At 39.4% G+C, this 27,966-nt stretch overlaps 1 protein-coding gene across 1 annotated transcript in view; it reads left to right on the top strand.

Moving 5' to 3' along the window:
• Positions 1-27,966, top strand: part of HSF2BP (heat shock transcription factor 2 binding protein) — a 189,749-nt gene that overhangs the window by 40,633 nt on the left and 121,150 nt on the right. Inside the window, exon 6 of the mRNA XM_003418988.4 lies at positions 5,590-5,722. Coding sequence (XP_003419036.1) covers positions 5,590-5,722 — 133 coding nt within the window. The remainder of the gene's footprint in view (positions 1-5,589; positions 5,723-27,966) is intronic.

Below are 27,966 nucleotides of genomic sequence, written 5' to 3'. Positions count from 1 at the left end.
AGTTATTGCATACCTACTCTGTGTAGTTCATTGTAACCTGGTGCTCTGGGGGTATGCAAAGATGAATGAGTAAGACCTCTACCCTCTTAGAACCTACGCGGTATTAGTGGATATAAGATACTACCACTTTAAGATTACTACTGGACATTTATATGCGGTTAACAAGGTTTAAGCTGCTTTTACATATGTTATCTCAATGTTCATGTTTAATTTATTGAATTTATGTATGTTATTTGGAGCCCTGGTGGCACCGTGGTTAAGAGCTTGACAGTTCGAATCTATCAGCTGCTCCTTGGAAACCCTGTGGGCTGGTTCTGCTCTGTCCTGTAGGGTCTCTGTGAGTCAGAATCGACTCGACGGCAGTGGGTTTATTTTTTTGAGGTGTTTATATGTTATTTAATATATGTAACCCCCATATGTCTGTCAGTTTGTCGTACTGTGGGGGCTTGTGTGTTGCTGTGATGCTGGAAGCTATGCCACTGGTATTCAGATACCAACAGGGTCACCCATGGAACACAGGTTTCAGCTGAGCTTCCAGACTAAGACAGACTAGGAAGAAGGACAAGGCAGTCTACTTCTGAAAAGCATTAGCCAGTGAAAACCTTATGAATAGCAGCGGAACATCGTCTGATATAGTCCTGGAAGGTGAGCCCCCCAGGTTGGAAGGCACTCAAAAGATGACTGGGGAAGAGCTGCCTCCTCAAAGTAGAGTCAACCTTAATGACGTGGATGGAGTAAAGCTTTCGGGACCTTCATTTGCTGATGTGGCATGACTCAAAATGAGAAGAAACAGCTGCAAACATCCATTAATAATTGGAACTTGGAATGTACGAAGTATGAATCTAGGAAAATTGGAAATTGTCAGAAATGAAATGGAACGCGTAAACATCGATATCCTAGGCATTAGTGAGCTGAAATGCACTGGTATTGGCCTTTTTGAATTGGACAATCACATAGTCTACTATCCTGGGAATGACAACTCGAAGAGGAATGGTGTTGCATTCATCGTCAAAAAGAACATTTCAAGATCTATCCTGAAGTACAACGCTGTCAGTGATAGGATAATATCCATACTCATACAAGGAAGACCAGTTAATACGAATATTATTCAAATTTACGCACCAACCACTAGGGCCAAAGATGAAAAAATAGAAGATTTTTATCAGCTACTGCAGTCTGAAATTGATTGAACAGGCAATCAAGGTGCATTGGTAATTACTGGTGATTGGAATGTGAAAGTTGGAAGCAAAGAAGAAGGATCAGTAGTTGGAAAATATGGCCTTGGTGATAGAAACAATGCCGGAGAGCGAATGATAGAATTTTGCAAGACCAGTGGCTTCTTCATTGCAAATACCTTCTTTCACGAACATAAACGGCGACCATACACATGGACCTCGCCAGATGGAACACACAGAAATCAAATTGACTACATCTGTGGAAAGAGACAATGGAAAAGCTCAATATCATCAGTCAGAACAAGGCCAGGGGCCGACTGTGGAACAGACCATCCATTGCTAATATGCAAGTTCAAGGTGAAACTGAAGAAAATCAGAGCAAGTCTACGAGATCCCAAATATGACCTTGAGTATATCCCACCTGAATTTAGAGACCATCTGAAGAACAGATTTGATGCATTGAACACTAGTGACCGAAGACCAGACGAGTTGTGGAATGACATCAAGAACATCATCCATGCAGAAAGCAAGAGGTCACTGAAAAGACAGGAAAGAAAGAAACAGACCAAGACAGATGTCAGAGGAGACTCTGAAACTTGCTCTTGAGTGTCAAGCAGCTAAAGCAAAAGGAAGAATTGATGAAGTAAAAGAACTGAACAGAAGATTTCAAAGGGCCTCTCAAGAAGACAAAGTAAAGTATTATAATGACATGTGCAAAGAGCTGGGGATAGAAAACCAAAAGGGAAGAACACGCTTGGCATTTCTCAAGCTGAAGGAAGTGAAGAAAAAATTCAAGCCTCGAGTTGAAATAGTGAAGGATTCCATGGGGAAAATATTAAACGATGCAGGAAGCATCAAAAGAAGATGGAAGTAATGCACAGAGTCATTATACCAAAAAGAATTAGTCGATATTCAACCATTTCAAGAGGTGGCATATGATCAGGAGCCAATGGTACTGAAAGAAGAAGTCCAAGCTGCTCTGAAGGCATTGGCGAAAAACAAGGCTCCAGGAATTGGTGGAATATTAACTGAGATGTTTCAACAAACAGATGCAGCGCTGGAGGTGCTCACTCGTCTATGCCAAGAAATGTGGAAGACAGCTTCCTGGCCAACTGACTGGAAGAGATCCGTATTTATGCCTATTCCCAAGAAAGGTGATCCAACCAAATGTGGAAATTATAGAACAATATCATTAATATCACACGCAAGCAAAATTTTGCTGAAGATCATTCAAAAACAGCTGCAGCAGTATATTGACAGGGAACTGCCAGAAATTCAGGCCAGTTTTAGAAGAGGACGTGGAACCAGGGATATCATTGCTGATGTCAGATGGATCCTGGCTGAAAGCAGAGAATACCAGAAGGATGTTTACTTGTGTTTTATTGACTATGCAAAGGCATTTGACTGTGTGGATCATAACAAACTATGGATGACATTGAGAAGAATGGGAATTCCAGAACACTTAATTGTGCTCATGAGGAACCTTTACATAGATCAAGAGGCAGTTGTTCGGACAGAACAAGGGGATACTGATTGGTTTAAAGTCAGGAAAGGTGTGCATCAGGGTTGTATTCTTTCACCATACCTATTTAATCTTTATGCTGAACAAATAATAGGAGAAGCTGGACTATGTGAAGGAGAACGGGGCATCAGGATTGGAGGAAGACTCATTAACAACCTGCGTTATGCAGATGACACCACCTTGATTGCTGAAAGTGAAGATCTGAAGCACTTACTAATGAAGATCAAAGACCACAGTCTTCAGTATGGACTGCATCTCAACATAAAAAACCAAAACCAAACCAAACCCAGTGCTGTCGAGTCGATTCCGAATCATAGCGACCCTATAGGCCAGAGTAGAACTGCCCCATAGAGTTTCTAAGGAGTGCCTGGCGGATTTGAACTGCCAGCCCTTTGGTTAGCAGCTGTAGCACTTAACCACTACGCCACCAGGGTTTCCATAACATAAAGAAAACAGAAAATCTCAGAACTGGACGAATGATCAACATCATGATAAATGGAGAAAAGATTGAAGTTGTCAAGGATTTCATTTTACTTGAATCCACAATCAACAGCCATGGAAGCAGCAGTCAAGAAATCAAAAGATGCATTTCATTGGGCAAATCTGCTGCAAAGGACCTCTTGAACGTGTTGAAGAGCAAAGATGTCACCCTGAAGACTAAGGTGCGTCTGACCCAAGCCATGGCATTTTCAATCACATAATATGCATGTGAAAGCTGGACAATGAATAAGGAAGACCGAAGAAGAGTTGATGCCTTTGAATTGTGGTGTTGGCGAAGAATATTGAATATACATATCACGGACTGCCAAAAGAACGAACAAATCTGTCTTGGAAGAAGTGTGACCAGAATGCTCCTTAGAGGCAAGGGTGGCAAAACTGCGTCTTACATACTTTGGACGCGTTGTCAGGAGGGATGAGTCCCTGGAGAAGGACATCATGCTTGGCAGAGTACAGGGTTAGCGGAAAAGAAGAAGACCCTCAACGAGGTGGATTGACACAGTGGCTGCATCAGTGAGCTCAAGCATAACAATGATTGTAAGGATGGGGCAGGACTGGGCAGTGTTTCGTTCTATTGTGCATAGGGTCGCTATGAGTTGGAAACGACTCGACAGCACCTAACAGCAACAACGACGACAATATATATAAATTTAAAGTAGTATATATATATATATATGTATGTATACCCATTACCCATTGCCACCGAGTCGATTCCGACTCTTAGTGACCCTGTAGGACAGAGCAGAACTGCCTCATATGGTTTCCAAGGAGCACCTGGTGGATTGGAACTGCCGACCTTTTGGTTAACAGCTGTGGTTCTTAGCCAGTATGCCACCAGGGTTCCCAATATGTATATATATAGGAAAACTTCACAGAGAAGGAGGGATTTGAAGAGGGCCTTGATTAACTTTAATGGGTAGAAATAGTTGGCAGTGGGCACAGGGTGAGAAGCCTAAGGTTTTCTTTAGGGACAGTGAGTAGGTCAGTTTTCACAGAGTGGAGTTTTATGGAGCAAAGTAGTTGGGTGGTAAGGCTTAAAAGGTAGGTGCGTTGGAGCGTGGCTGTGGGAGATTTTAAATGCTGAGTTGATGACGTTCTTCTGTAGATGGGAGGCCTTTGTTCCTTAGGGAGTGACAGTAAAGGAGCAATAGGACCAGAGCAGAATGCTGGAAAGATTACCCTGGCAGTAAGGTGAGGATGGAGGTGGTGGTGGGAGACTAACTAGGAGGCCTTTCTGGCGATGCAGGCAGGTGGGATCTAGGCTTTGTAGTGGAGAGTCGGCTGTGGGGGCAGGTTGGAGGTGGTAGGCAAGAGGAATGGAGGCACCAAGGAAGACTGTGGTTCAACTCTGGGAAAACAGTGTGGCCACGGAGAAAAAGTCGAGAGGAGGATATTTGGCGGGAGAATAGTGATAAATTTGTTAGGTAATAGCTGCCTTATAGAAATAAAAATTGTATTTGACTTTAGATACTAAGAAACCAAACCTGTTGCCGTCAAGTCAATTCCGACTTACAGCGACCCTGTAGGACAGAGTAGAACTGCCCCATAGTGTTTCCAGGGAGCACCTGGTGGATTTCAACTGCCAACCTTTTGGTGTGCAGCCAAGGTCTTAACCACTGTGCCAGAAACTCTTTTCCTGACTTTAGATGGAAGGGACTAAATGCATTTACATTTTTAAACGGTTTTATTGAGGTATAGCTTTAAAAAAAAAAAAATAGCTTAAAATTAACCCACTCCTGTTCGTAGCAGATTTTCAGAGTCATGCAGTCATCAGCACAACCCAGTTTTAGAACATTTCTGTCACCCTTAAAAGTTCCCTTGTGCCCATTTGGAAATCATTGGTTTTTAAACGGTTTTTCAGAACTCCAGCACCTACAGGGGAATGCTTCCAAGACCCTGCAAGCTTGGGCATGGTATTGCCACGTAATGAAGGTCTAAACTGCCAGAGCAACCTGATTATTGCTGTTACCTTTTTACGTGTTGAGGTTTCGATTACAGTTTTATTTGAAAAAAAAAGTTCCGGTAGAGGTTTGAAAATCTTTGGTTTAATGCATAGATGGAACAGGCAGAAACTATATTTTCCTAGTATATTTCTGTTATATTTTTGAGTGAATTCATTCCAGTACTTCCATCATTGCGGAAATTTATTCTATTTCCTTCATATGGGTATGAACATGAGTTTTTTTTACACTTTCCCATCAGTTTTGGGGGTAATTTTTCTTGCTCCTCCTTGCCCCAAACTTCTTTTCTCTGATCTTTTCAACGGGAGCTTTTACTGAAGAAATAGATTTTAAAATAATGCTTCTGTAATTATCTTCTGTATCCTGTATTTACAAAATATTTTTATACTGGTGTCTGTGACAGGGCATGATACTTTCATTTCCAAATTTCCAGGATAAAGCCCTCAAGTTTTTCAACATCACTGGTCAGACAATGGAGAGTTTTGTGAAGTCCCTTGATGGGGATGTCAAGGAGCTTGATTCCGATGAGAATCAATTTGTTTTTGCTTTGGCTGGGATTGTAACAAGTAAGTGATTCTTTTCAAATGTAGTCACTGTTACAGGTGTGCTGTAGAATAATGCTTACCAATCAGGTGTGTGTGTGCTTAAACATCACTTGGAAACATTTTCAAATGTTTGTTCTGGGCCTCACCCTGGAGAATCTGATTCAGTGATCTGACATAGGTACTAAACAGTGTATTTTGGAAAATATCCCCAGGGGATTCTGATAAGTATTGGTATCATGAAGGACTGATCTAAAGGAAATACAGTATGAGCTTGCATGTTCTGTTCAGTTATGTACATTGACAGAAGTCCATACAAAACTGTAAGTTTAATTACTTGTGTGGAATCATCCTCCTTTTACTAATGCCTGATAGCTAAAGTAAAAGGCTGAAGCAAAGCTTAAGCTATATTCCTCTGTCAGTTTCTTGTGCTGTGATGCTTGTGTGTTGCTGTGATGTTAAGAGCTACGCCATCAGTATTTCAAATACAAGCAGGGTCACCCATGGTGGACAGGTTCCAGCGGAGCTTCCAGACTACGACAGACTAGGAAGAAGGACCTTGCAATCTACTTCTTAAAAAATTGGCCAGTGAAAACTTCGTGAATAGCAGTGGAACATTTCTGATATAGTGCTGGAAGATGAGCCCCTCAGTTTGGAAGACACTCAAAATATGACTGAGGAAGAACTGCCTCTTCAAAGTAGAGTTGACCTTAATGACGTGGATGGAGTCAAGCTTTCAGGACCTTCATTTGCTGATGTTGCATGACTCAAAATGAGAAGAAACAGCTGCAAATAACCGTTGATAATCAAAAGGTGGAATGTACGAAGTAGGACTCTAGGAAACTTGGAAATCGTCAAAAATGAAATGGAATGCATAAACACCAATATCCTAAGCATTAGTGAGCTGAAATGGCTGGTATTGCCAATTTTGAATCAGACAATGATATGGTCTGCTGTGCTGGGAATGACAGATTAAAGAGGAATGGCATTGCATTCATCAGCAAAAAGAACATCTCAAGATCTATCCTGAAGTTCAGTGCTGTGAGTATAGGGTAATATCAATACATCTACAAAGACCAGTTAATATGACTATTATTCAAATTTGCACATTAACCACTAAGGCCAAAGATGATGAAATTGAAGATTTTTACCAACTTCTGCAGTCTGAAATTGATCAAACATGCAATCAGAATGTACTGATAATTACTGGTGATCGGAAAGCAAAAGTTGGAAACGAAGTTGAAGGTTCAGTAGTTGGAAAATATGGCCTTGGTGATAGAAACAGTATAGGAGATCGCATGGTAGAATTTTGCAAGACCAATAACTTCATTGCAAATACCTTTTCTCACCAGTATAAACGGCAACTATACATGTGGACCTTGCCAGATGGAATACACAGGAATCAAATTGACTGTGTCTTCGGAAAGAGACAGTGGAAAAGCTCAATATCATTAGTCAGAACGAGGCCAGGGGCCAACTGTGAAACAGACCATCAATTGCTCATACGCAAGTTCAGGCTGAAACTGAAGAAAATTAGAACAAGTCCACGAGAGCCAAGGTATGACCTTGAGTATATTCCACCTGAATTTAGAGACTGTTTCAAGAATAGATTTAACACATTGAGCACTAATGACTGAAGACCAGACAAGTTGTGGAATGACATCATACATAAAGAAAGCAAGAGATCATTAAAGAGACAGGAAAGAAAGAAAAGACCAAAATGGATGTCAGGAGAGACTCTGAAACTTGCTCTTGAATGTAGAGTAACTAAAGGAAGAAATGAAGAAGTGTAAAAGAGCTGAAAAGATTTCAAAGGGCAGCCGGAGAAGACAAAGTATTATAATGACATGTGCAGAGACCTAGAGTTAGAAAACGAGGGAATAACACGCTCGGCATTTCTCAAGCTGAAAGAACTGAAGAGAATATTCAAGTCTTGAGTTACAATATTGAAGGATTCTATTGGGAAAATATTAAATGACACAGGAAGCATCAAAAGAAGATGAAAGGAATACACAGAGTCACTGTTCCAAAAAGAATTGGTTGACATTTAAGCATTTCAGGAGGTAGCTTATGATCAAGAGCTGAAGAAGTCCAAGATGCACTGAAGGTATTGGTGAAAAACAAGGCTCCAGGAATTGACGGAATACCAACTGAGATGTTTTCAACAAACAGACGCAGCCCTGGAAGTGCTCACTGGCCTGTGCCAAGAAATTTGGAAGACAGCTACTTGGCTAATGGACTGAAAAAGTGCCCGTTCCAAAGAAAGGTGATCCAACAGAATGCAGAAAATGTTGAACAATATTAATATCGCACACAAGTAAAATTTTGCTGAAGATCATTCAAAAGTGACTGCAGGAGTACATCGGCAGGGAACTGTTAGAAACTCAAGCCAGACTCAGAAGAGGATGTGGAAAAGGGGTCTCATTGCCGATGTCAGATGTATCTTGGTTGAAAGCAGAGAATGCCAGAAAGATGTTTGCCTGTGTTTCGTTGACTATGCAAAGGTATTTGGCTGTGTGGATCATAACAAAGTATGGATAACATGAAAGATGAGAATCCCATAACACTTAATTGTGCTCGTGTAGAACCTGTACATAGACCAAGAGACAATCGTTCTAACAGAACACAGGGATACTGCATAGTTTAGAGTGAGGAAGGGTGTGTGTCAGGGTTGTATCCTTTCATCATACTTATTCCGTCTATATGCTGAGCAGATAATCTGAGAAACTAGACTATTGGAAGAAGAATTCTGCATCAGGATTGGAGGAAAACTCATTAATGACCTGTGATATGTAGATGACACAACTTTGCTTGTTGAAAGTGAAGGAGACTTAAGTACTTACTGATGAAGATCAAAGACTACAGCCTTTAGTATGGATTGCACCTCAACATTTAGAAAATAGAAATCCTCACAACTGGACTTACAAGCAACATCATGATAAACAGGGAAAAGATTGAAGTTATGAAGGATTTCATTTTCCTTTGATCTGCAATCAGTGCCCATGGAAGCAGCAGTCAAGAAATCAAAAGATGCCTTGCATTAGGCACATCTGCTGCCGAGACCCCTTTGAAGTGTTAAAAAGCAAAGATGTCACTTTGTGTACTAAGGTGGGCCTGACCCAAGCCGTGATGTTTTCAAGTGCCTCATATGCATGCGAACGCTGGACGATGAATAAAGAAGACCAAAGAAGAATTGATGCTTTTGAACTATGGTGTTGGCCAAGAATATTGACTATACCATGAACTGTCCCAAGAACGAACAAATCTGTCTTGGAAGTAGTACTACTGGAATGCTACTTAGAAGCAAGGATTGGCAAGGCTTCAACTCACATACTTTGGACATGTTATCAGGAGGGACCAGTCCCTGGAGAAGGACATCATGCTTGGTAAAGTAGAGGGTCAGCAAAAAAGAGGAAGACCCTCAAAGAGATATATTGAAACAGTGGCTGTAACAATGGGCTCAAGCATAACAGTTGTGAGGATGGCGCAGGACCAGGGACTGTTTCGTTTTGTTGTACATAGGGTCACTATGAATCAGAACTGACTCAGTGGCACCGAACAACAGTGAAAGAGAGAAGGACCCTCGATGAGATGGATTGACACAGTGGCTGCAACAATGGGCTCAAACATAGCAACGAATATGAGGATGGTGCAGGACCAGGAAGTATTTCGTTTTGTTGTATATAGGGTTGCTATGAGTTGCACCAACTCCATGGTACCTAACAACAACATCCCAAACCTAAATTGTCTCTTTAGCAAATTTCTCTGAAAGGGCTATAAAATAACATTTTCACTTGGAGTTATGATAACATTCCATCCAAATTGTTTTCAAGAATAAAGCCAAGGGACTAAGTAATTGCTTAGTGTAGTGGGAGGTGGGATATTCTTGTAATTAACGTCTTTGTTCTGAAGTCAGTGAAATAGTTAAATACATTGCTATGACTTTTTTAATTGCAGTAAAAATGTACAACCGGAACATTCACCAGCTCAACAATTTCTACATGTAAAACTCCGTGACATCGATTACATTCCTCATATGTGCACCATTATTGCTAGCCTTTTCCAAATTGTTTACCGTCATTAGTACAAACTCAATGCCTTCTAAGCAAAAACTCCCCCTTCCCCCTCTGAGTTACTTTTTTTGCATTGATCTTTTATCTTTGCTGTATCTTAATGCTACTTTTAGGGTTATCGTTGTTAGTTGCTGTCAAGTGGGCTCCAACTGATGGTGACCTTAGTATAACAGAACGAAACATTGCCCAGTCCTGCACCATCTTCAGGATTTTTGATGTTTGAGCCCGCTGTTGTGGCTTTTGTGTCAGTCCATCTCATTGAGGGTTTCCCGATTTTCTGTGTACCTTAACTTTACCAAACATGATGTCCTTTTCTAGGGTTTGTTCTTTCCTGATGATGTATCCAAAGTAAACAAGACTAACTCTCCCCCACACAAATCACAATATCCTCTAACCTGAGACCAGTAGAACTAGATGGTCCCCAGCTACCACCACTGTGTTTCTGACCAGGGACACAATAGAAGGTCCCAGATAGAATGGCAGAAAAATGTAGAACAAAACTCAAATTCCTAAAAGAGACCAGACCTATTGGACCAATAGAGACTGGAGGAACTCCCAGGAATATCGCCCTAAGATAGCCTTTGAACTTGAAATTGAAGCTGTTTCTGCAGGTCACCTTTCAGCCAAATACAGATTCGCTTATAAAATAATCAACCCCACCTGTGCTGTGCACCCTTCAATGGTCAACTCTATTGGACTAAGCAGTCAACAGTTACCGGACAGCATAGAGGAAATGGCAAGGAGGGAAAGGGAAGCTAGATCAGTGGAAACAGAAGGAACAGTACGGAAATAATGAGAATGCTGATGCATTGTAAAAATTGTAACCAGTGTCACAAAACAGTTTGTATAAAGATTATTAAAGGGGAACCTAATTTGCTGTGTAAACTTTCACCTAAACCACAATAAAATTAAAAAAGTTTCTGTCCTTCTAAGGAGCATTCCAGTTTTATTCCTCTGCTATTAAACACAAGGAAAATTTTGTTTTTCCTCATAGTAATATCCTTCATGTACTGAAATTCCAATGAGACAAATCCTGTGTAGAAGGTTTTTTCGTAATCCTGTAAAGATTGGTGTTTTTTTTTTTTTTTTTTTTGATATGGGGGTTAGATGTTGAGAGTCAGGTAGTCTTTGGGCCAATACTGATTTGCCCAGCAATTTAATCTATTTTGGGCAGCATTATGCACTTTCATTATGTACTCCTCAGTTAAAGGAGACTTGTATTTCTCAACTTAAAAAAATTTTTTAAGGTCTTTTATTTTCATAGAAGACATTTGCAAAGTTGATGATTGGGTTTTCTGCTTTTTGTGAGTGACCCCAAAGGCCCGTGAGCTATGTGATTCGTAATTTTGCTGAGCTGTGAATTTGAGTTGCCCGAGTTGCCCAGCTGGTATATAGTGAAGTGGGTGGGGCAGTAAGTTGCCCAGCAGCCAAGCTCAACTTGCCTTTGTTTTTCTCTGCTTTTGATGGCTTAACGTAGGCACACTTATTAAGGGTTGGAAAATGGGCTTTTTTTTTTTTTTTTTTTGTGCTTTAGGTGAAAGTTTACAGTGCAAACTAGTTTCTCATTCAAACGTTTATACATAAATTGTTTTGTGACATTGATTGCAATCCCCTACTCTCCCTCTCCCACCCCACATTTCCTGTGTCCATTTGTCCAGTTTTCCTGTTCTTTCCTGCCTTCTTGTCTTTGCTTTTGGGCAGGTGCTGCCCGTTTGGTCTCCTATACTTGACTGAACTAAGATGCACATCCCTCACATGTGTTATTCTTTGTTTTATAGGCCTGTCTCATCTTTGGTGGAAAAGTGGACTTCAGGAGTGGCTTCAGTTCTGAGTTAGCAGGGTGTCTGGTAACCATTGTCTTGGGGGTTCTTCTAGCCTCTGTCAGACCAGTAAGTCTGACTGTTTTGGTGAATTTGAATTTTGTTCTATATTTTTCTCCCGCTCTGTCCTGGAGCCTCTGTTGTGATCCCTGTCAAAGCAGTCCGTGGTGGTAGCTGGGAACCATCTAGTTCTGGATTCAGGCTGGTGGAGGCTGTGGTTCATGGGATCCATTAGTCCTTTGGACTAACATTTTCCTTGTGTCTTTGGTTTTTTTCAGTCTCTTTTGCTCCATACAGGATGGGACCAATAGATGTATCTTAGATGGATGCTTGCAAGCTTTTAAGACCCCAGATGCTACTCACCAAAGTAGGATGTAGAACATTTTGTTTATGAACTGTGTTACGCCAGTTGGCCTAGATGTACCCTGAAACTATGGTCCCTAGTCCTCAGCCCTGGTAACTCAGTCCTTAAAGGTATTTGGATGTGTCTAGGAAGCTTCTGTGACTTTGCCATGGTCACATTGTACTGACTTCCTATAATGTGTGTTGTCTTTCTCGTCACCAAAGTTAACACTTGCCTACTATCTGGTTAGTGATTTCCCCTGCCAACACCTCCTCTCCCTCATAACCATTAAAGATTTTTTTTTCTCTGTGTAAACCTTTTCTTGAGTTTTTATAATATCGGTCTCATAAAATATTTGTCTTTTTGTGGTCAACTTATTTCAGTCAGCGTAATGCTCTCTGGATTCATTCATGTTATGAGGATTTGTCATAGGATCGTTGGATAGTATTCCATTGTGTGTGTGTGCCATAATTTGTTTATCCATTAAGCTGTTGATGGGCACTTAGGTTGTTTCCATCTTTTTGGTATTGTGAATAATGCTGCAGTGAACATGGGTGTGCATATGTCTATTAGTCTGACAGCTCTTATTTCTCTAGGATATATTTCCTAGTAGTGGGATTGCTGGATTGTATGGTGTTTCTATTTGTAGATTTTTACCGAGGCACCATATTGTTTTCCATAGTGGCTGTACCATTTTACATTCCCACCAGCAGTGCATAAGAGTTCCAGTCTCCCCACAACCTTTCCAACATTTATTATTTTCTTTTTTTTTGATTTGTGCTGATAATGTCGAGGTGAGATGGAATCTCATTGTAGTTTTGATTTGCATTTCTCTAACGGGTAATGATCAGGAACATTTCCTCATGCGCCTGTTAGCTGCCTTGAATGTCTTCCAGTGAAGTGTCTGTTCGTATCCTTTGTCCATTTTTTAATTGGATTATTTGTCTTTTTGTTCTTGAGGTATTAAAATATCTTACAGATTTTTTATAGATTTTAGAGATTAGGCTGGATATGTCATAGCCAAAAAGTTTTTCCCAGTTTGTAGGTTCTCTTTTTACTCTTTTGGAGAAGTCTTTTGATGAGCATTCCCACCACCCCACTGCCGTTGATGAGCATTAGGGTTTAATTTTTAGGAGGTCCCATTTTTCTAGTTTATCTTCTTCAGTGTGTGCATTTTTAGTTATGTTTGGTTTTCTACTTACGCCATGTATTAGGGCCCCTAGCATTGCCCCTATTTTTTCCTCTATGATTTTTATAGTTTTAGGTTTTATATTTAGGTCTTTGATCCATTTTGAGTTAGTTTTCGTGTATGGTGTGAGGTATGGGTCCTGTTTCATTTTTCTATATATACATATTCAATTTTGCCAGCACCATTTATTGAAGAGACTCTCTCTTCCCCATTCAGTAGACTTTGGTCTTTTGTTGAATGTCAGCTCTTCATAGGTGGATAGATTTACATCTGGGTTCTCAATTCTGTTCCATTGGTCTGTGTGTCTCTTGTACCAGTACCCAGGCTGTTTTGAATACCATGGCTGTATGGTAGCTTCTGAGATCAGGTAGTCTTACTTGGTTGTTGTTCTTCAGGAAAGTTTTACTTATTCGGGGCCTCTTTTCCTTCTATATAAAGTTAGTGATTAGTTTTTCCATTTCGTTGAAGAACGCTTTTGAAATTTGTATCAGAATTGCGTTGTATCTATATATCACTTTGGGTAGTATTGACATTTTTCACTGTTAATGTTCATATCCAAGAGCATGTTTTTCCATTTATGTAGGTCTCTTTTGGTTTCTTACAGTAGGGTTTTGTAGTTTTCTTTGTATAAGTATTTTACATCCCTGATTAGATTTAGTCCTAAGTATTTTATCTTTTGGGGGGCTGTTATAAATCAGGTATTGTTTTCCTGATTTCCTTCTTGGAGTTCTCTTTGTTAGTGTGGAGGAATCCAACTCATTTTTGTATGTTGAATTTGTGTCCTGCCACTTTGCTGAATCCTTCTACTAGTTCCACTAGCTTTATTGTGAAATCCTTAGGATTTTTTATGTCTAGGATCATATAATCTGTGAATAGGGATGGTTTTACTTCTTCCTTGCTGATGTGATGCCCTTTATTTGCTTTTCTTGCCTTATTGCTCTCATTAGAACTTCTGATACAATATTAAGCAAGAGTGGTAATAAAGGGTGTTCTTGTCTCATTCCCGTTCTCAAGGGAAATGCTTTCAGATTCTCTCTCTTGAGGATAATGTTGGCTGTTGGTTTGGTATAAATGCCCTTTATTATGTTGAGGAATTTCCCTTTTATTGCTATTTTGCTGAGAGCTTTTATCAAGAATGGGTGTTAGACTTCATCAGATTCCTTTTCTGTGTCAATTGATAGGATCATGTGATTCTTTTCCTTTGTTTTATTTATTTGGTGGATTACACTGATTGATTTTCTAATGTTGAACCATGCTTGCATGCTTGGTATGAATCCCACTTGGTCATGATGTATTATTTTTTTGATATGTTGAATTACATTGGCTAGGATTTTGTTGAGAATTTTTGCGTGTGTATTCAAGAGGGATATTAGTAGTAGTTTTCTTTTTTGGTAATGTCTTTGCCTGCCTTTGGTATCAGGGTTATGCTGGCTTCATAGAATGAATTTGGGAGTATTCCTTCCTTTTCTGTGTTTGGAAGAGTTTGAGTAGAATTGGTTTCAGCTTTTCTCTGAATGTTTGATGAAATTCTTCACTGAAGCTGCCTGGACTGGGGCTTGTTTTGTTGGAAGTGTTTTTTTTTTTCTTTTTAATGACCCCTTCAATTTATTTTGTTATGGATCTGTTCAAATATTCAACCTCAGTTTGTGTTAGTTTAGGTAGGTAGTGAGTTTCTAGAAATTTGTCCATTTCCTGTAGGTTTTCAAATTTGTTGGAGCACAGTTTTTCATAGTATTCTGTTATGATCCTTTTTATTTCAGATGATTCTGTGGTAATGTCACCCATCTCATTTCTTATTTGGGTCATTTGCATCTACTCCTGTTTTTCCTTTGTCAGTTTGGCCAGTGGTTTGTCAATTTTATTAACCCTTTCAAAGAATCAGCGTTTTGTCTTGTTGATTCTTGCTATTGTTTTTTGTTTCTCTACTTCATTTATTTCTGCTGTAATTTTTATTATTTCATTTCTTCTGGTGACACTGGACTTCTTTTGCTGTTTTCTTTCTAATTGTTCAAGTTATAGGGCTATTGTTTTGATTTTTATCCTTTTTTGATGTGTGCGTTTATTGCTATAAATTGACCTCTGAGCATTCCTTTTGCCGTGTTCAAAGGTTTTCGAATGTTGTGTTTTTCTTATTTTGTTCTAGGAATTTTTAAAATTCCATCTTTGATTTATTCTATTACCCAGTAGTTTTTAAGTTGGGTGTTATTTAGTTTCCATGTATTAGGTTTTTCCCCCTTGCTCTTCCTGTTGTTGATTTCTACTTTTATAGCATTGTCATCAGAGAAGATGCTTTGTGTTATTTCAGTGTTTTTGAATTTGTTGAGGCTTGCTTTGTGGCCGAAAATGCGATCTATCCTTGAAAATGATCCGTGGTCATTGGAGAAGAATGTGTACTTTGCCGCGGTTGGGTGAAGTATTCTGTATATGTCTCTGCGGTCAACTTGGTTGATTGTAGTATTTAGATCTTCTGTATCTTTACTGAGTTTCTTTTTAGTCATTGGTCCTTCACCAAGGGTGCTGTTTTAAAGTCTCCTAGTGTTACTGTGAAAGTGTCTATTTCTCTTTTCAGGGCCGTTAGAGTTTGTTTTATGTATTTTGGAGCTCTCTGTAGGGTGTGTATGTGTTTATTTTGGTTATGTCCTCTTGGTGGATTGACCTTTTAATCATTATATAATGTCCTTCCTTGTCTTTTATAGTGGATTTTGTCTTAAAATCTATTTTATCAGAGATTAATATTGCCACTCCTGCTCTTTTTTGGTTATTGTTTGCTTGATATCTTTTTCCATCCTTTAAGTTTTAGTTTGTTTATATCTTTGGATCTGAGGTGTGTCTCTTGCAGACAGCATATCAATGGGTTGTGTTTTTTCATCCATTCTGCCAATCTCCATCCTCTTTACTGGTGCATTTAGACCATTTACATTCAGTGTGATTGTCCATAGGTATGAGTTTATTGCTGTCACTTTGTTATACCTTTTTTTTTCTTTCTGAGGTGTTGATGGTTTCTTTGTTCCACTTAATTTTCTGTGCTGATTTTTTTGTTTTTTGATTGTGGCTTGTCTTTTTATTGTGCCTTAAGTGAAAGTTTACAAATCAAGTCAGTCTGTCATACAAAAATTTGTATACACCTTGCTATGTATTCTTAATTGCTTTCCCCCTAATGAGACAGCACACTCCTTCCCTCCACTCTCTCTGTGTCCATTAGGCCAACTTCTGACCCCCTCTGCCGTCTCATCTCCTCTCCAACGTAGTCTCATGTATCTCCTTGATTCAAGAAGCTCATTCTTCACCACTATCATCTATCCCATGGTCCAGTCCAGTCCCTGTGAAGAGTTGGCCTTGTGTATGGTTCATGTCTTAGGCTAACAGAAGGTCTGGGGACCATGACCTCTGGGGTCATTCTAGTCTCAGTCAGACCATTAAGTCTGGTCTTTTTATGAGAATTCGGGGTCTTCATCCCACTGCTCTCCTGCTCCCTCAGGGGTTCCCTGTTGTGTTCCCTGTCAGGACAGTCATTGGTTGTAGCTGGGCACCATCTATTTCTTCTGGTCTCAGGCTAATGTAGTCTCTGCTTTATGTGGCCTTTCCTGCCTCTTGGGCTCATAATTACCTTGTGTCTTTGGTGTTCTTCATTCTCCTTTGCTCCAGGTGGGCTAAGACCAGCTGATGCATCTTAGATGGCCACTTGCTACCATTTAAGACCCCAGATGCCACTCTCCAAAGTAGGATGCAGAACGGTTTCTTAATAGATTTTAATATGCCAGTTGACTTAAATGTCCCCCGACACCATGGTCCCCAAACCCCTGCCCCTGCTCTGCTGGCATTCGAAGTGTTCAGTTTATTCAGGAAACTTCTTTGCTTCTGGTTTAGTCCAGTTGTGCTGACCTCTCCTGTACTGTCTGTTAACTTCCCCTTCACCTAAAATAGTTCTTATCTACTATCTAATTAGTGAATACCCCTCTCCCCTCCTTCTTCCCTCCCCCATCTCGTAACCGTCAAAGAATATTTTCTTCTCCGTTTAGACTATTTCTTGAGTTCTTATAATAGTGGTCTTATGCAATATTTGTCCTTTTGCAGCTGACTAATTTCATTCAGCATAATGCCTTCCAGGTTCCTCCATGTTATGAAATGTTTCACAGATTAATCCCTGTTCTTTATTGATGCATAGTATTGCATTGTGTGAATATACCATAATTTATCCATTCATCCGTTGACGGGCACCTTGGTTGCTTCCATCTTTTTGCTATTGTATACAGTGCTGCAATAAACATGGGTGTGCATATATCTGTTTGTGTAAAGGCTCTTATTTCTCTAGGATATATTCCGAGGACTGGGATTGCTGGATCGTATGATAGTTCTATTTCTAGCCTTTTAAGGAAGCACCAAATTGATTTCCAAAATGGTTGTACCATTTGACATTCCCACCAGCAGTGTATAAGTGTTCCATTCTCTTTATGACCTCTCCAGCATTTATTCTTTTGTGTTTTTTGGATTAATGCCAGCCTTGTTGGAATGAGATGGACTCTCATTGTAGGTTTGATTTGCGTTTCTCTAATGGCTAATGAGCGTGACCATTTCCTCATGTATCTGGTAGCTACCTGAATGTCTTCTCTGGTGAAGTGTCTGTTCATATCTTTTGCCCATTTTTTAATTGGGTTATTTGTCTTCTTGTAGTTGAGTTTTTGCAGTACCATGTAGATTTTCGAGATGAGGCACTAATTCGAAATGTCATAGCTAAAAACTTTTTCCCAGTCTGTAGGTGATCTTTTTACTCTTTTGGTGAAGTCTTTGGATGAGCATAGGTGTTAGATTTTTAGCAGCTCCCAGTTATCTAGTTTTTCTTCTGCATTCTTAATAATGTTTTGTATACTATTTATGCCATGTGTTAGGGCTCCTAACGTAGTCCTTATTTTTTCTTCCATGATCTTTATTGTTTTAGATTCTATATTTAGGTCTTTGATCCATTTTGACTTAGTTTTTGTGAGTGGTGGGAGGTATGAGTCTAGTTTCATTTTTTTGTGGGTGGATATCCAGTTACATCAGCACCATTCCTAAAAAGACTGTCTTTTCCCCATTTAACTGATTGGGGGCCTTTGTCAAGTATCAACTGCTCATACATGGATAGATTTATGTCTGGATTCTCAATTCTGTTCCTTTGGTCTATGTATCTGTTACTGTACCAGTACCAGGCTGTTCTGACTACTGTGGCGGTATAATAGGTTCTAAAATGAGGTAGTGTGATGCCTCCCACTTTGTTCTTCTTTTTCAGTAATGCTTTACTTATCTGGGTCCTCTTTCCGTTCCATATGAAGTTTTTGATTTTTTTCTCCATCTCATTAAAAAATGTTGTTGGAATTGTATTAAATCTATAGATTGCTTTTGGTGGAATATACATTTTTACAATGTTAAGTCTTCCGATCCATGAGCAAGGTATGTTTTTGCACTTAAATAGGTCTCTTTTGGTTTCTTACAGAAGTGTTTTGTCGTTTTCTTTGTATAAGTCTTTTACGTCTCTGGTAAGATTTATTCGTAAGTATTTTATCTTCTTGGGGTCTACTGTAAATGGTATTGATTTGGTGATTTTTTCTTTGATGTTCTTTTTGTTGGTGTAGAGGAATCCAACTGATTTTTGTATGTTTATCTTGTATCCCGATACTCTGCTGAACTCTTAGTTTCAGTAGTTTTCTTGAGAATTCCTTAGGGTTTTCTGTGTATAAGATTGTGTCATCTGCAAATAGAGATACTTTTACTTCTTCTTTGTCAATCTGGATGCCCTTTATTTCTTTATCTAGCCTAATTGCTCTGGCTAGGACTTCTGGCACAATGTTGAATAAGAGCAGTGATGAAGGGCATCCTTGTCTGGTTCCCGATCTCAAGGGGAATGCTTTCAGGCTCTCTCTATTTAGGATGATGTTGGCTATTGGCTTTGTATATATGCCCTTTATTGTGCTCAGGAATTTCCCTTCTATTCCTATTTTGCTGAGAGTTTTTATCATGAATGGATGTTGGACTTTGTCAAATCCCTTTTCTGCATCAATTGATAAAATCATGTGATTGTTCTCTTTTGTTTTATTTATATGATGGATTACATGAATTGTTTTTCTAATGTTGAACCATCCCTGCATACCTGGTATGAATCCCACTTGGTGATGGTGAATTATTTTTTGATATGTTATTGAATTCTATTGGCTAGAGTTTTGCTGAGGATTTTTATATCTAAGTTCATGAGGGGTATAGACCTGTAATTTTCTTTTTTTGTGGTGTCTTTACCTGGTATTGGTATCAGGGATGTCCTGGCCTCACAGAATGTGTTTGGGAGTATTCCCCCCTTTTCTATGGTCTGAAATACCTTTAGTAGTAGTGGTGTTAACTCTTCTATGAAAGTTTGCTAGAACTCTGTAGTGAATCTGTCCGGGCCATGGCTTTTTTTTTGTTGGGAGTTTTTTGATTACCTTTTCAATCTCTTCTTTTGTTATGGGTATGTTTAGTTATTCTACCTCTGCTTGTGTCAGTTTAGGTAAGTAGTGTGTTTCTAGGAATTCGTCCATTTCTTTTAGGTTTTCAAATTTGTTAGAGTACAGTTTTTCATAGTAATCTCATATGATTCTTTTAATTTCAGTTGGGTCTGTCATAACATTGCCCAAAACCAAAAATGCACTGCTGTTGAGTCGATTCTGACTCATAGCAACCTTATAGGAAAGAGTAGAACTGCCCGGTAGAGTTTCCAATGAGTGCTTGGTGGATCCGAACTGCCGACCTTTTGGTTAACAGTGGTAGCGCTAAACCACTATGCCACCAGGGTTTCCATTTCACCCATCTCAATTCTTATTCGGATTATTTGCTTCCTCTCCTGTTTTTCGTTTGTCAGTTTATCCAGTGGTTTATCAATTTTGTTAATTTTTTCAAAGAGCCAGTTTTTGGTCTTGTTAATTCTTTGAATTGTTTTTCTGTTTTCTATTTTATTTAATTCTGTTCTAATTTTTATTGTTTGCTTTCTTCTGGTGCCTGAGGGCTTCTTTTGTTGTTCTCTATTTGTTCAAGTTGTAGGAATGATAATTTGATTTTGGCCCTTTCTTCTTTTTGTATGTGTGCGTTTAGTGACATAAATTGACCTCTGAGCACTGCTTTTGCTGTGTCCTAAGGGTTCTGATAGGAAGTGTTTCGATTCTCATTGGATTCTATGAATTTCTTTATTCCATCCTTAATGTCTTCTATAGGCCACTCTTTTTTGAGCAAAATCCAAAACACTGAAGTGTTACAAAGCATCTTCTCTGATCGTAAGACCATAAAAGTAGAAATCAATAACAGAAAAAGCAGGGAAAATAAATCAAACACTTGGAAACTGAGCAATAAATACCCTTCTTAAAGGACCCAATATGTGGTCTATTCTAGAGAATGTTCCATGTGCACTAGAAAAGAAAGTACACTTGACTACTGTTGGGTGGAGTGTTCTGTATATGTCTGTGAGGTCAAGTTGGTTGATTGTGGCATTTACACCTTCCCCATCTTTATTGAGCTTCTTTCTGGATGTCCTGTCCTTCACTGAAAGTGGTGAGTTGAAGTCTACTACTATACTTGTGGTGCTATCTATCTCACTTTTCAGTGCTGTTAGGGTTTGTTTTGTGTGTCTTGCAGTCCTGTCATTGGGTGCATAAATATTTAATATGGTTGTATCGTCGTGGTATATTGTCCCTTTAATCATTACATAGTGTCTTTCCTTATCCCTTGTGGTGGATTTAACTTTAAAGCCTATTTTGTCAGAAATTAATATTGCCACTCCTGCTCTTTTTTGATTGTTGTGTGCTTGATATATTTTTTTCCACCCTTTGAGTTTTAGTTTGTGTCTCAAGTCCAAGGTGTGTCTCTTGTGGGCAGCATATAGACGGATTGTGTTTTTTAAATTCATTCTGCCACTCTCTGTTTCTTTATTTGTGCATTTAGCCCATTTACATTCAGCGTAATTATGGAAAGGTATGAATTTAGTGCCGTCATTTTGATGTCTTTTTTTTGTGTGTTGTAGACAGTTTCTTTTTCCCACTAAATTTTTTTGTGCTAAGTAGTTTATATATTTTCTTTTCTTCTCATTCGTTGTTGATTTTGTTTCTGCTGAGTCTCCATTTTTTTTTTGTATTTTATTTTGATGTGTACGATAGTTTGTCTCCTTTGTGGTTACCTTAATATTTACCTCTATTTTTCTAAATTTAAACCTCACTTTTATTTCTTTATATCGTCTTGTCTTCCTCTCCACATGAAAGATCTATGACTACATTTCTTAGTCCTTCTTTATTGTTTTAATGTTGTCTTCTTTTACATAATAACATTGCCATTTCCCTGTTGGGAGCATTTTGTTTATCTTGATTTATTTTTGTGATTTTCCTTACTGGGTTGACATCTGATTGCTCTGCCCAGTGTTGTAGTCTTGGGTTGATACCTGATATTATTGATTTTCTAACCATAGAACTGCCTGTAGTATCTCTTGTAGTTTTGCCTTGGTTTTTACAAAATCTCTAAACTTCTGTTTATCTGGAAATGCCCTAATTTCACCTTCATATTTGAGTGACAGTTTTGTTAGATATATGATTCTTGGCTGGCAATTTTTTTTCTTCAATGCTTTATATAAGTCATCCCATTGCCTTCTTGCCTGCATGGTTTCTCCCAAGTAGTCCAAGCTTATTTTAATTGACTCTTGTTTGTAGGTGACTTCTCATTTATCCCTTGCTGCTCTTAATAGTCTCTCTTTATCTTTGGTTTTGGCAAGTTTGATTATAATATGTCTTGGTTACTTTCTTTTAAAATCTACCTTATGTGGAGTTCAATGAGCATCTTGGTTAGATACCTTCTCATCTTTCACGATATCAAGGAAGTTTTCTGCCAACAAACTTTCAACAATTCTCTCTGTATATTCTGTTATCCTTCCGTGTTCTGGTAGTCCAATCACCCGTAGGTTTTTTCTCTTGTTAGAGTCCCACATGATTGGTAAAGTTTCTCCATTTTTTAAAATTCTTTTTATCAGATTTTTCTTCAAATATAATGGTGCCAAGTGCTTTATCTTCAAGTTCACAAATTGTGCCTTCCACTTGCTTATTCTGCTCCTCTGGCCTTCTATTAAGTTGTCTAATTCTGTAATTTTATTATTAATCTTCTGAATTCCTGATTGCTGTCTGCCTATGGATTTTTCCAGCTTATTAAATTTTTCATTATGTTCCTGAATAACATTTTTAATTTCTTCAACTGCTTTATCTGTGTGTTCCTTGGCTTGTTCACTTCCTGATGTCTTGAATGATTTTATATATTAATCTTTTGTATTCTGTATCTGGTAATTACAGGAAGATACTTGCATCTCAAAGACCCCTTGATTCTTTGTTTTCAGAGCTTATTGAAGTGATCGTGGTCTGTTCCTTCATGTCATTTGATATTTACTGCTGTCCCGAAGCTATCTATAGGTTATTGTATTAGTTTATTTTGTTTGCTTACTGTATCCTAGATTCTTGCTTTGTTTTGTTTTGAAATGCCCAGGTGGGTTGCTTGAGTGAGCTAGCTTGATTATTTTCACCTTTGAAGCTCTGACGTCCTGTCCCGAGATGGCAAGAGCTGTTATCAGGTGTATCAGTCTAGGAGTCCATTCACTTTTCTTGTATGGATTAAGTTCAGGTGTCCAGGTAGCTGCTCATCAAGTGTGTGGTACAGGCCCTGTCCTACAGTCTTAGAGGGGCAGGAGTGATTGGTGTAGGTACCGGTATTTGGTCGCAGCAGTGGGTCACGCTCCGAACAAGGCAGGGAGCTGAGAATCATCCCCCAAGTGTGTCTGAGGAAAGCACGTCCATCTTCCCTAGAGCATATAGGTGGGTGGGTTCTGCTGATGGACCATGGGCACCCAAAGTTTTTGGTTGTAAGGACTGGGAGGTACCAGTTATCCTCGGACCCCTGTTGCGGGTGGCTAGGTGACCTGAGTGGAGCCACCAGTCCTTAGGCCCCTGATGTGGGTAGGTCAGGACCCTGTTTAATAGGCAAACTGGTGTCAAACATCAAACACCCACCTCTTTACCGCACAGCTGAAACAGTTGTAGTCTGCCAGCAAGGGCCTGTTCTCCTGGAGTAGGCCCACACTGGTCCATGCAAGGTACTCTTAAGTCCATGGACTGTTTATGGCTTGACAGGAGCCGCTTCTGTCCTGAGCTCCCTGATTTAGTGGAGCTAACAAATTATCTTTTTCCCCAGCTGTGATTTATTCCTTCTCCAAGGCTGAGAGGATGGCTCTAGGGACTTGACAGGGCCTATCTCAGGCCCAGGGAAATACACAGCCTCTGAAGACGGCTTTGGGAGGCGGGGGTCGTGGTGAAATATATGCAAGTACTTAACTTTTGCCGAGAGCACCGTCCTTCTCTGGTTCCAGAGGTGTGAGTAGGCTTTGTGGCTGGCTACTTTTCCCTGAGGAAAGTGTGGCTGAACTCTAGTACCAGCCCGTTGTAGCCGCTCTTGGGAATGGTGCCTGGGGGCTCCTGGCGATTCAGGTCCGGTAACTCCTCTCCACTTCTGAACCTTCTCTTCCTCCCCCTGCCGCTCAGTTCGTTTTCTAACTTTGCCTTTGACGTTCAGGGCTCCTAGCTTGTCATAAATATACTTGCTTCACTTGTTTTTTTTTGGTCTTTATTGTAAGAGGGCTCACTGGAAGAAGCATCTGTCTGTTCTGCCATCTTGGCCCTGCCTGTCTTTTCATTGTTTTTGGTTTTGTGTGTACTAAGTCTTTACAGCTTTCTTCTTTTACATTTTGATGAGTAGGTTTGTTAACTTTCTTTGTGGTTAACCAAAGTTTGAAGTAGTAGCTTATCTACTTTTTTTTTTTTTTATGGTGCTTTAAGTGAAAGTTTACAATTCAAGTAAGTTTTTCACACAAAAACTTATACACGCATTGTTATGTGACCCTGGTTTCTCTCCCTACAATGTGACAGCACACTCCTTCTCTTTGCCCTGTATTTCTCGTGTCCATTCACCCAGTTCCTGCTTACCTTTGCCTTCTCATCTGGCCTCCAGATAGGAGCTGCCTACAGAGTCACGTGTATCTACTTGAGCTAAGAAGCAGACTCCTCACCATTATCTTTTTATGTCTTATAGTCCAGCCTAATATTTCTGTGAAGAGTTGGCTTCAGGAATGGTTTTATTTCTGGACTAACAGAGAGTCTGGGGGCCATGACTTCTGGGGTCCCTCCAGTCTCAGTCAGACCATTAAGTCTGGTCTTTTTACTAGAATTTGAGTTCTGCATCCCACTTTTCTCCTTCTGCATCAGGGATTCTCTGTTGTTTTCCCTGTCAGGGTAGTCATTGGTGGTAGCGGGGAACCATCTAGTTCTTCTAGTCTCAGGCTGATGGTGTCTCTGGCTTATGTGGCACTTTCCTTCTCTTGGGCTCATATTTTCTTTGTGTTTTTGGTGTTCTTCCTTCTTTGCGCCAGGTGGGTTGAGACCAATTGATGCATCTTAAATGGTTGCTTGCTAACTTTTAACACCCCAGATTCCACTCACCAAAGTGGGATGCAGAAGGTTTTCTTAATACACTTTGTTATGCCAGTTGACCTAGATGTCCCCTGAAACCATGGTCCCCAGACCCCCGCCCTCCTTCTCTGTCCCTCGAAGTGTTAGGTTGTATTCAGGAAACTTTTTAGCTTTTGGTTTAGTCCAGTTGTGCTGACTTCCTCTGTATTGTGTATGTCCTTTCCTTCACCTAAAATAATTCTTGTCTACTATCCCTCTCCCTCCCCCTCCACTGTCATAACCATTAAGAAATATTTTCTTCTGTGTTTAAACCTTTTCTTGAGTTCTTACAATAGTGGTCTCATATGATATTTGTCCTTTTGCAACTGACTAATTTCACTTAGCCTTCCAGATTCCTCCATGTAATGAGATGTTTCATGGATTCATCGTTGTTCTTTATTGTTGTGTAGTATTCCATTGTGTGAATATACCATAATTTGTTTATCCATTCATCTGTGGGTGGGCACCTTGTTTGTTTTCATCTTTTTGCTGTTGTAAACAGGGCTGCAGTGGACATGGGTGTGCATTTATCTATTTGTGTGAGGGCTCTTAATTCTCTAGGGTATATTCCAAGGAGTGGGAGTGCTAGATCATATGGTAGTTGTCTTTCTAGCTTTTTAAGGAAGTACCAAATCAATTTCCAAAGCGGTTGTACCATTTTAAATTCCCACCAGCAGTGTATAAATGTTCCAGTCTCTCCAGAACTTCTCCAACATTTATTATGTTGTGTTTTTTGGATTAATGCTAGTCTTGTGGGGATGAGATGGTATCTCATTGTAGTTTTGATTTGCATTTCTCTAATGGCTAATGATCATGAGCATTTCCTCATATATCTGTTAGCTGCCTGAATGTCGTCTTTGGTGAAATGTCTGTTCATATCCTTTGCCCATTTTTTAATTGGGTTATTTGTTTTTTTGTTGTTGAGATCTTATAGTGCCGTGTAGATTTTAGAGATTAGATGCTGATCAGATTTCTCTCAGCCAAATTTTTTTTCTCAGTCTGTAGGTTCTCTTTTAACTTTTCTGTGAAGTCTTTGGATGAGCACAAGTGTTTGACTTTTAGGACCTCCTTGTTATCTATTTTCTCTTTTGGTGTTTGTGCGTTGTTAGTAATGTTTTATATTGTTTATGCTATGTATTAGGGCTCCTAGCATTGTCTCTATTTTTTCTTCCATGATCTTTATCATTTTAGATTTTATATTTAGGTCTTTGATCCATTTTGACTTAGTTTTTGTGAGTGGTGTGAGATGTGGGCCTTGTTTCATTTTTTTACAGATGGTATCCAGTTATGCCAGAACCATTTGTTAAAGAGACTGTCTTTTCCTCATTTAACTGACTTTGGGCCTTTGTCGAGTATCAGCTGCTCATAGGTGGATGAATTTATTTCTGGATTCTCAATTCTGTTTCATTGGTCTATGTATCTGTTGTTGTACCAGTACCAGGCTGTTTTGACTTAAAGAAGCAATTTATTTCTTGATATCACCTTGACTTTACTTCCTCTCCATATGGAAGTTTTAAGCCTGTGTTCCACTCTTTATTCCCCCTTTATGTTTTGAAGTGGTTGTCAATTACAGACTGACATCTCTGCTTCCCTGTTTTCCGTCTTTTAGCTTTATTTTATTTATGAGGGTTCTTTATCTGGGTTGATATCTGTCTGATGTTGTCATGTGTTTTAATCTCAGGTTGTTGTCTTGTGTTGTTAGTCTTATGTCTGAAGAACTCTAACATTTCTTGTAAAGTTGGTCTGGTGTTCGCAAATTCTCTTAATTTTTGTTTATCTGGAAATGTCCTAATTTCACCATTGTATTTTGGGGATAATTTTGCTGGATATATAATTCTTGGTTGTTAGTTCTTTTCTTTCACGGGTTTGTATATGTCATCCCATTGCCCTCTTGCCTGCATGGTTTCTGCCGAGTAATCAGAGTTTAGTCTTATTGATGCTTCTTTGTGAGTGATCCTTGGTTTTTCCTGGGCTGCTTTCAGAATTTATTTATTTATTGTGCTTTAGGTCAAAGTTTACAGCTCAAGTTAAGTTCTCATACAAAAATTTATACACATATTGTTTTGTGACATTAATTCCAGTCCTCACAATGTGACAGCACACTCCCACTTTCCACCCCAACCAGTTCTTGTAACTTTCTGTCTTCTCATCCTGCCTCTGGACAGGAGCTGCCCATTTGGTCTTGTGTACGTACTTAAACTAATAAGCACATTCCACATGTGTATTATTTTTTGTTTTATAGTCCTGCGTATATCTGAAGAGTGGGCTTCAGGAATGGTTTCAGTTCTGGGTTAACGGAATATCTGGGGGCCATAGTTTCAGGGATTCCTCCAGTCTCTGTTAGATTTAGGATCTTTGAAAGAAACAAAGTCTTTGGTTTTGGAAAGCTTGGTTATGGATGTCTTGGCTGTTCTTTTGGGATTTACGCTTTATGGTGTTTATTGTGTTTCTTGTATGGTTGTCTTCCAGTCTTTCATGATTTTAGGAAAGCTTTCCGTGAGCAATTCTTCAACAATTCTCTGTGTACTTTTTGTTGACTCTTCCCCTTTGCGATTCTCATCATGTGTTATTTATTTTTCTTGATGGTATCCCACATAACACTTAGGCTTTCTTTGTTCTTTTTTTTTTCCTCGAGCAGATTAGTTTGAAGGGATTTGTCTTCTATTCTGCCGATCCTGTCTTCCATTGTTTCAGTTCTACCCTAGGAACTTTCCATTGAGTTGTCAATTTCTGAAATTTTATTGTTAAGCTTCCGGATTTCTAGTTGCTGTTTTTATGTGGTTTTCAAATGTCTATTTATTTTGTCATTTTGTTCTTGTATTGTTTTCCTGAGTTCTTCTAGTGTTTTTGTCTGTGCCTTCCTTGGTTTTGTCTGTGTTTTCGTTAATTCCTTTGAGGACCCTATACATAAGTCTTACGAATTCCTTATCAGGAAGTTCCATTACCTTTTTTTCCTTACGGAGGATTGCTGGTTCTTATTTTGGCCACTTGCTAGGGCCGTCTTGCCCTGCTCCTTTAGGTGGTTTGCTATTGTCTGTTGTCTCCAGGACATTAAGGGGTTATTGTGTTTATTTTTCAATCATATAATTGTTTGCTGGGTTTTGTTTTTTTTGTTTGTTTGTTTTGATGATTCCTGGCAGGCATGGCTGGTGTGCTGCTCTGGTCGCTGGACTGGTCTTGCTGGGGCACTCCCTTTCTCTGGGCAAGTGGTGTGGTGGGTAGGTATGGGAGCGTGGGTCTCTGTTTACTGGTCTTGTGGGATAACTGATGGTGGTTTGGTCAGGCTTTAGCCTCTGTCTCTCTTTGGTGGTGCAGGAG

The sequence above is a fragment of the Loxodonta africana genome, chromosome 2 (assembly GCF_030014295.1).
Source record: "Loxodonta africana isolate mLoxAfr1 chromosome 2, mLoxAfr1.hap2, whole genome shotgun sequence".
In the NCBI taxonomy this organism is placed as follows: Eukaryota; Metazoa; Chordata; class Mammalia; order Proboscidea; family Elephantidae; genus Loxodonta; species Loxodonta africana.
This window is presented reverse-complemented; position numbering and strand designations above follow the sequence as displayed.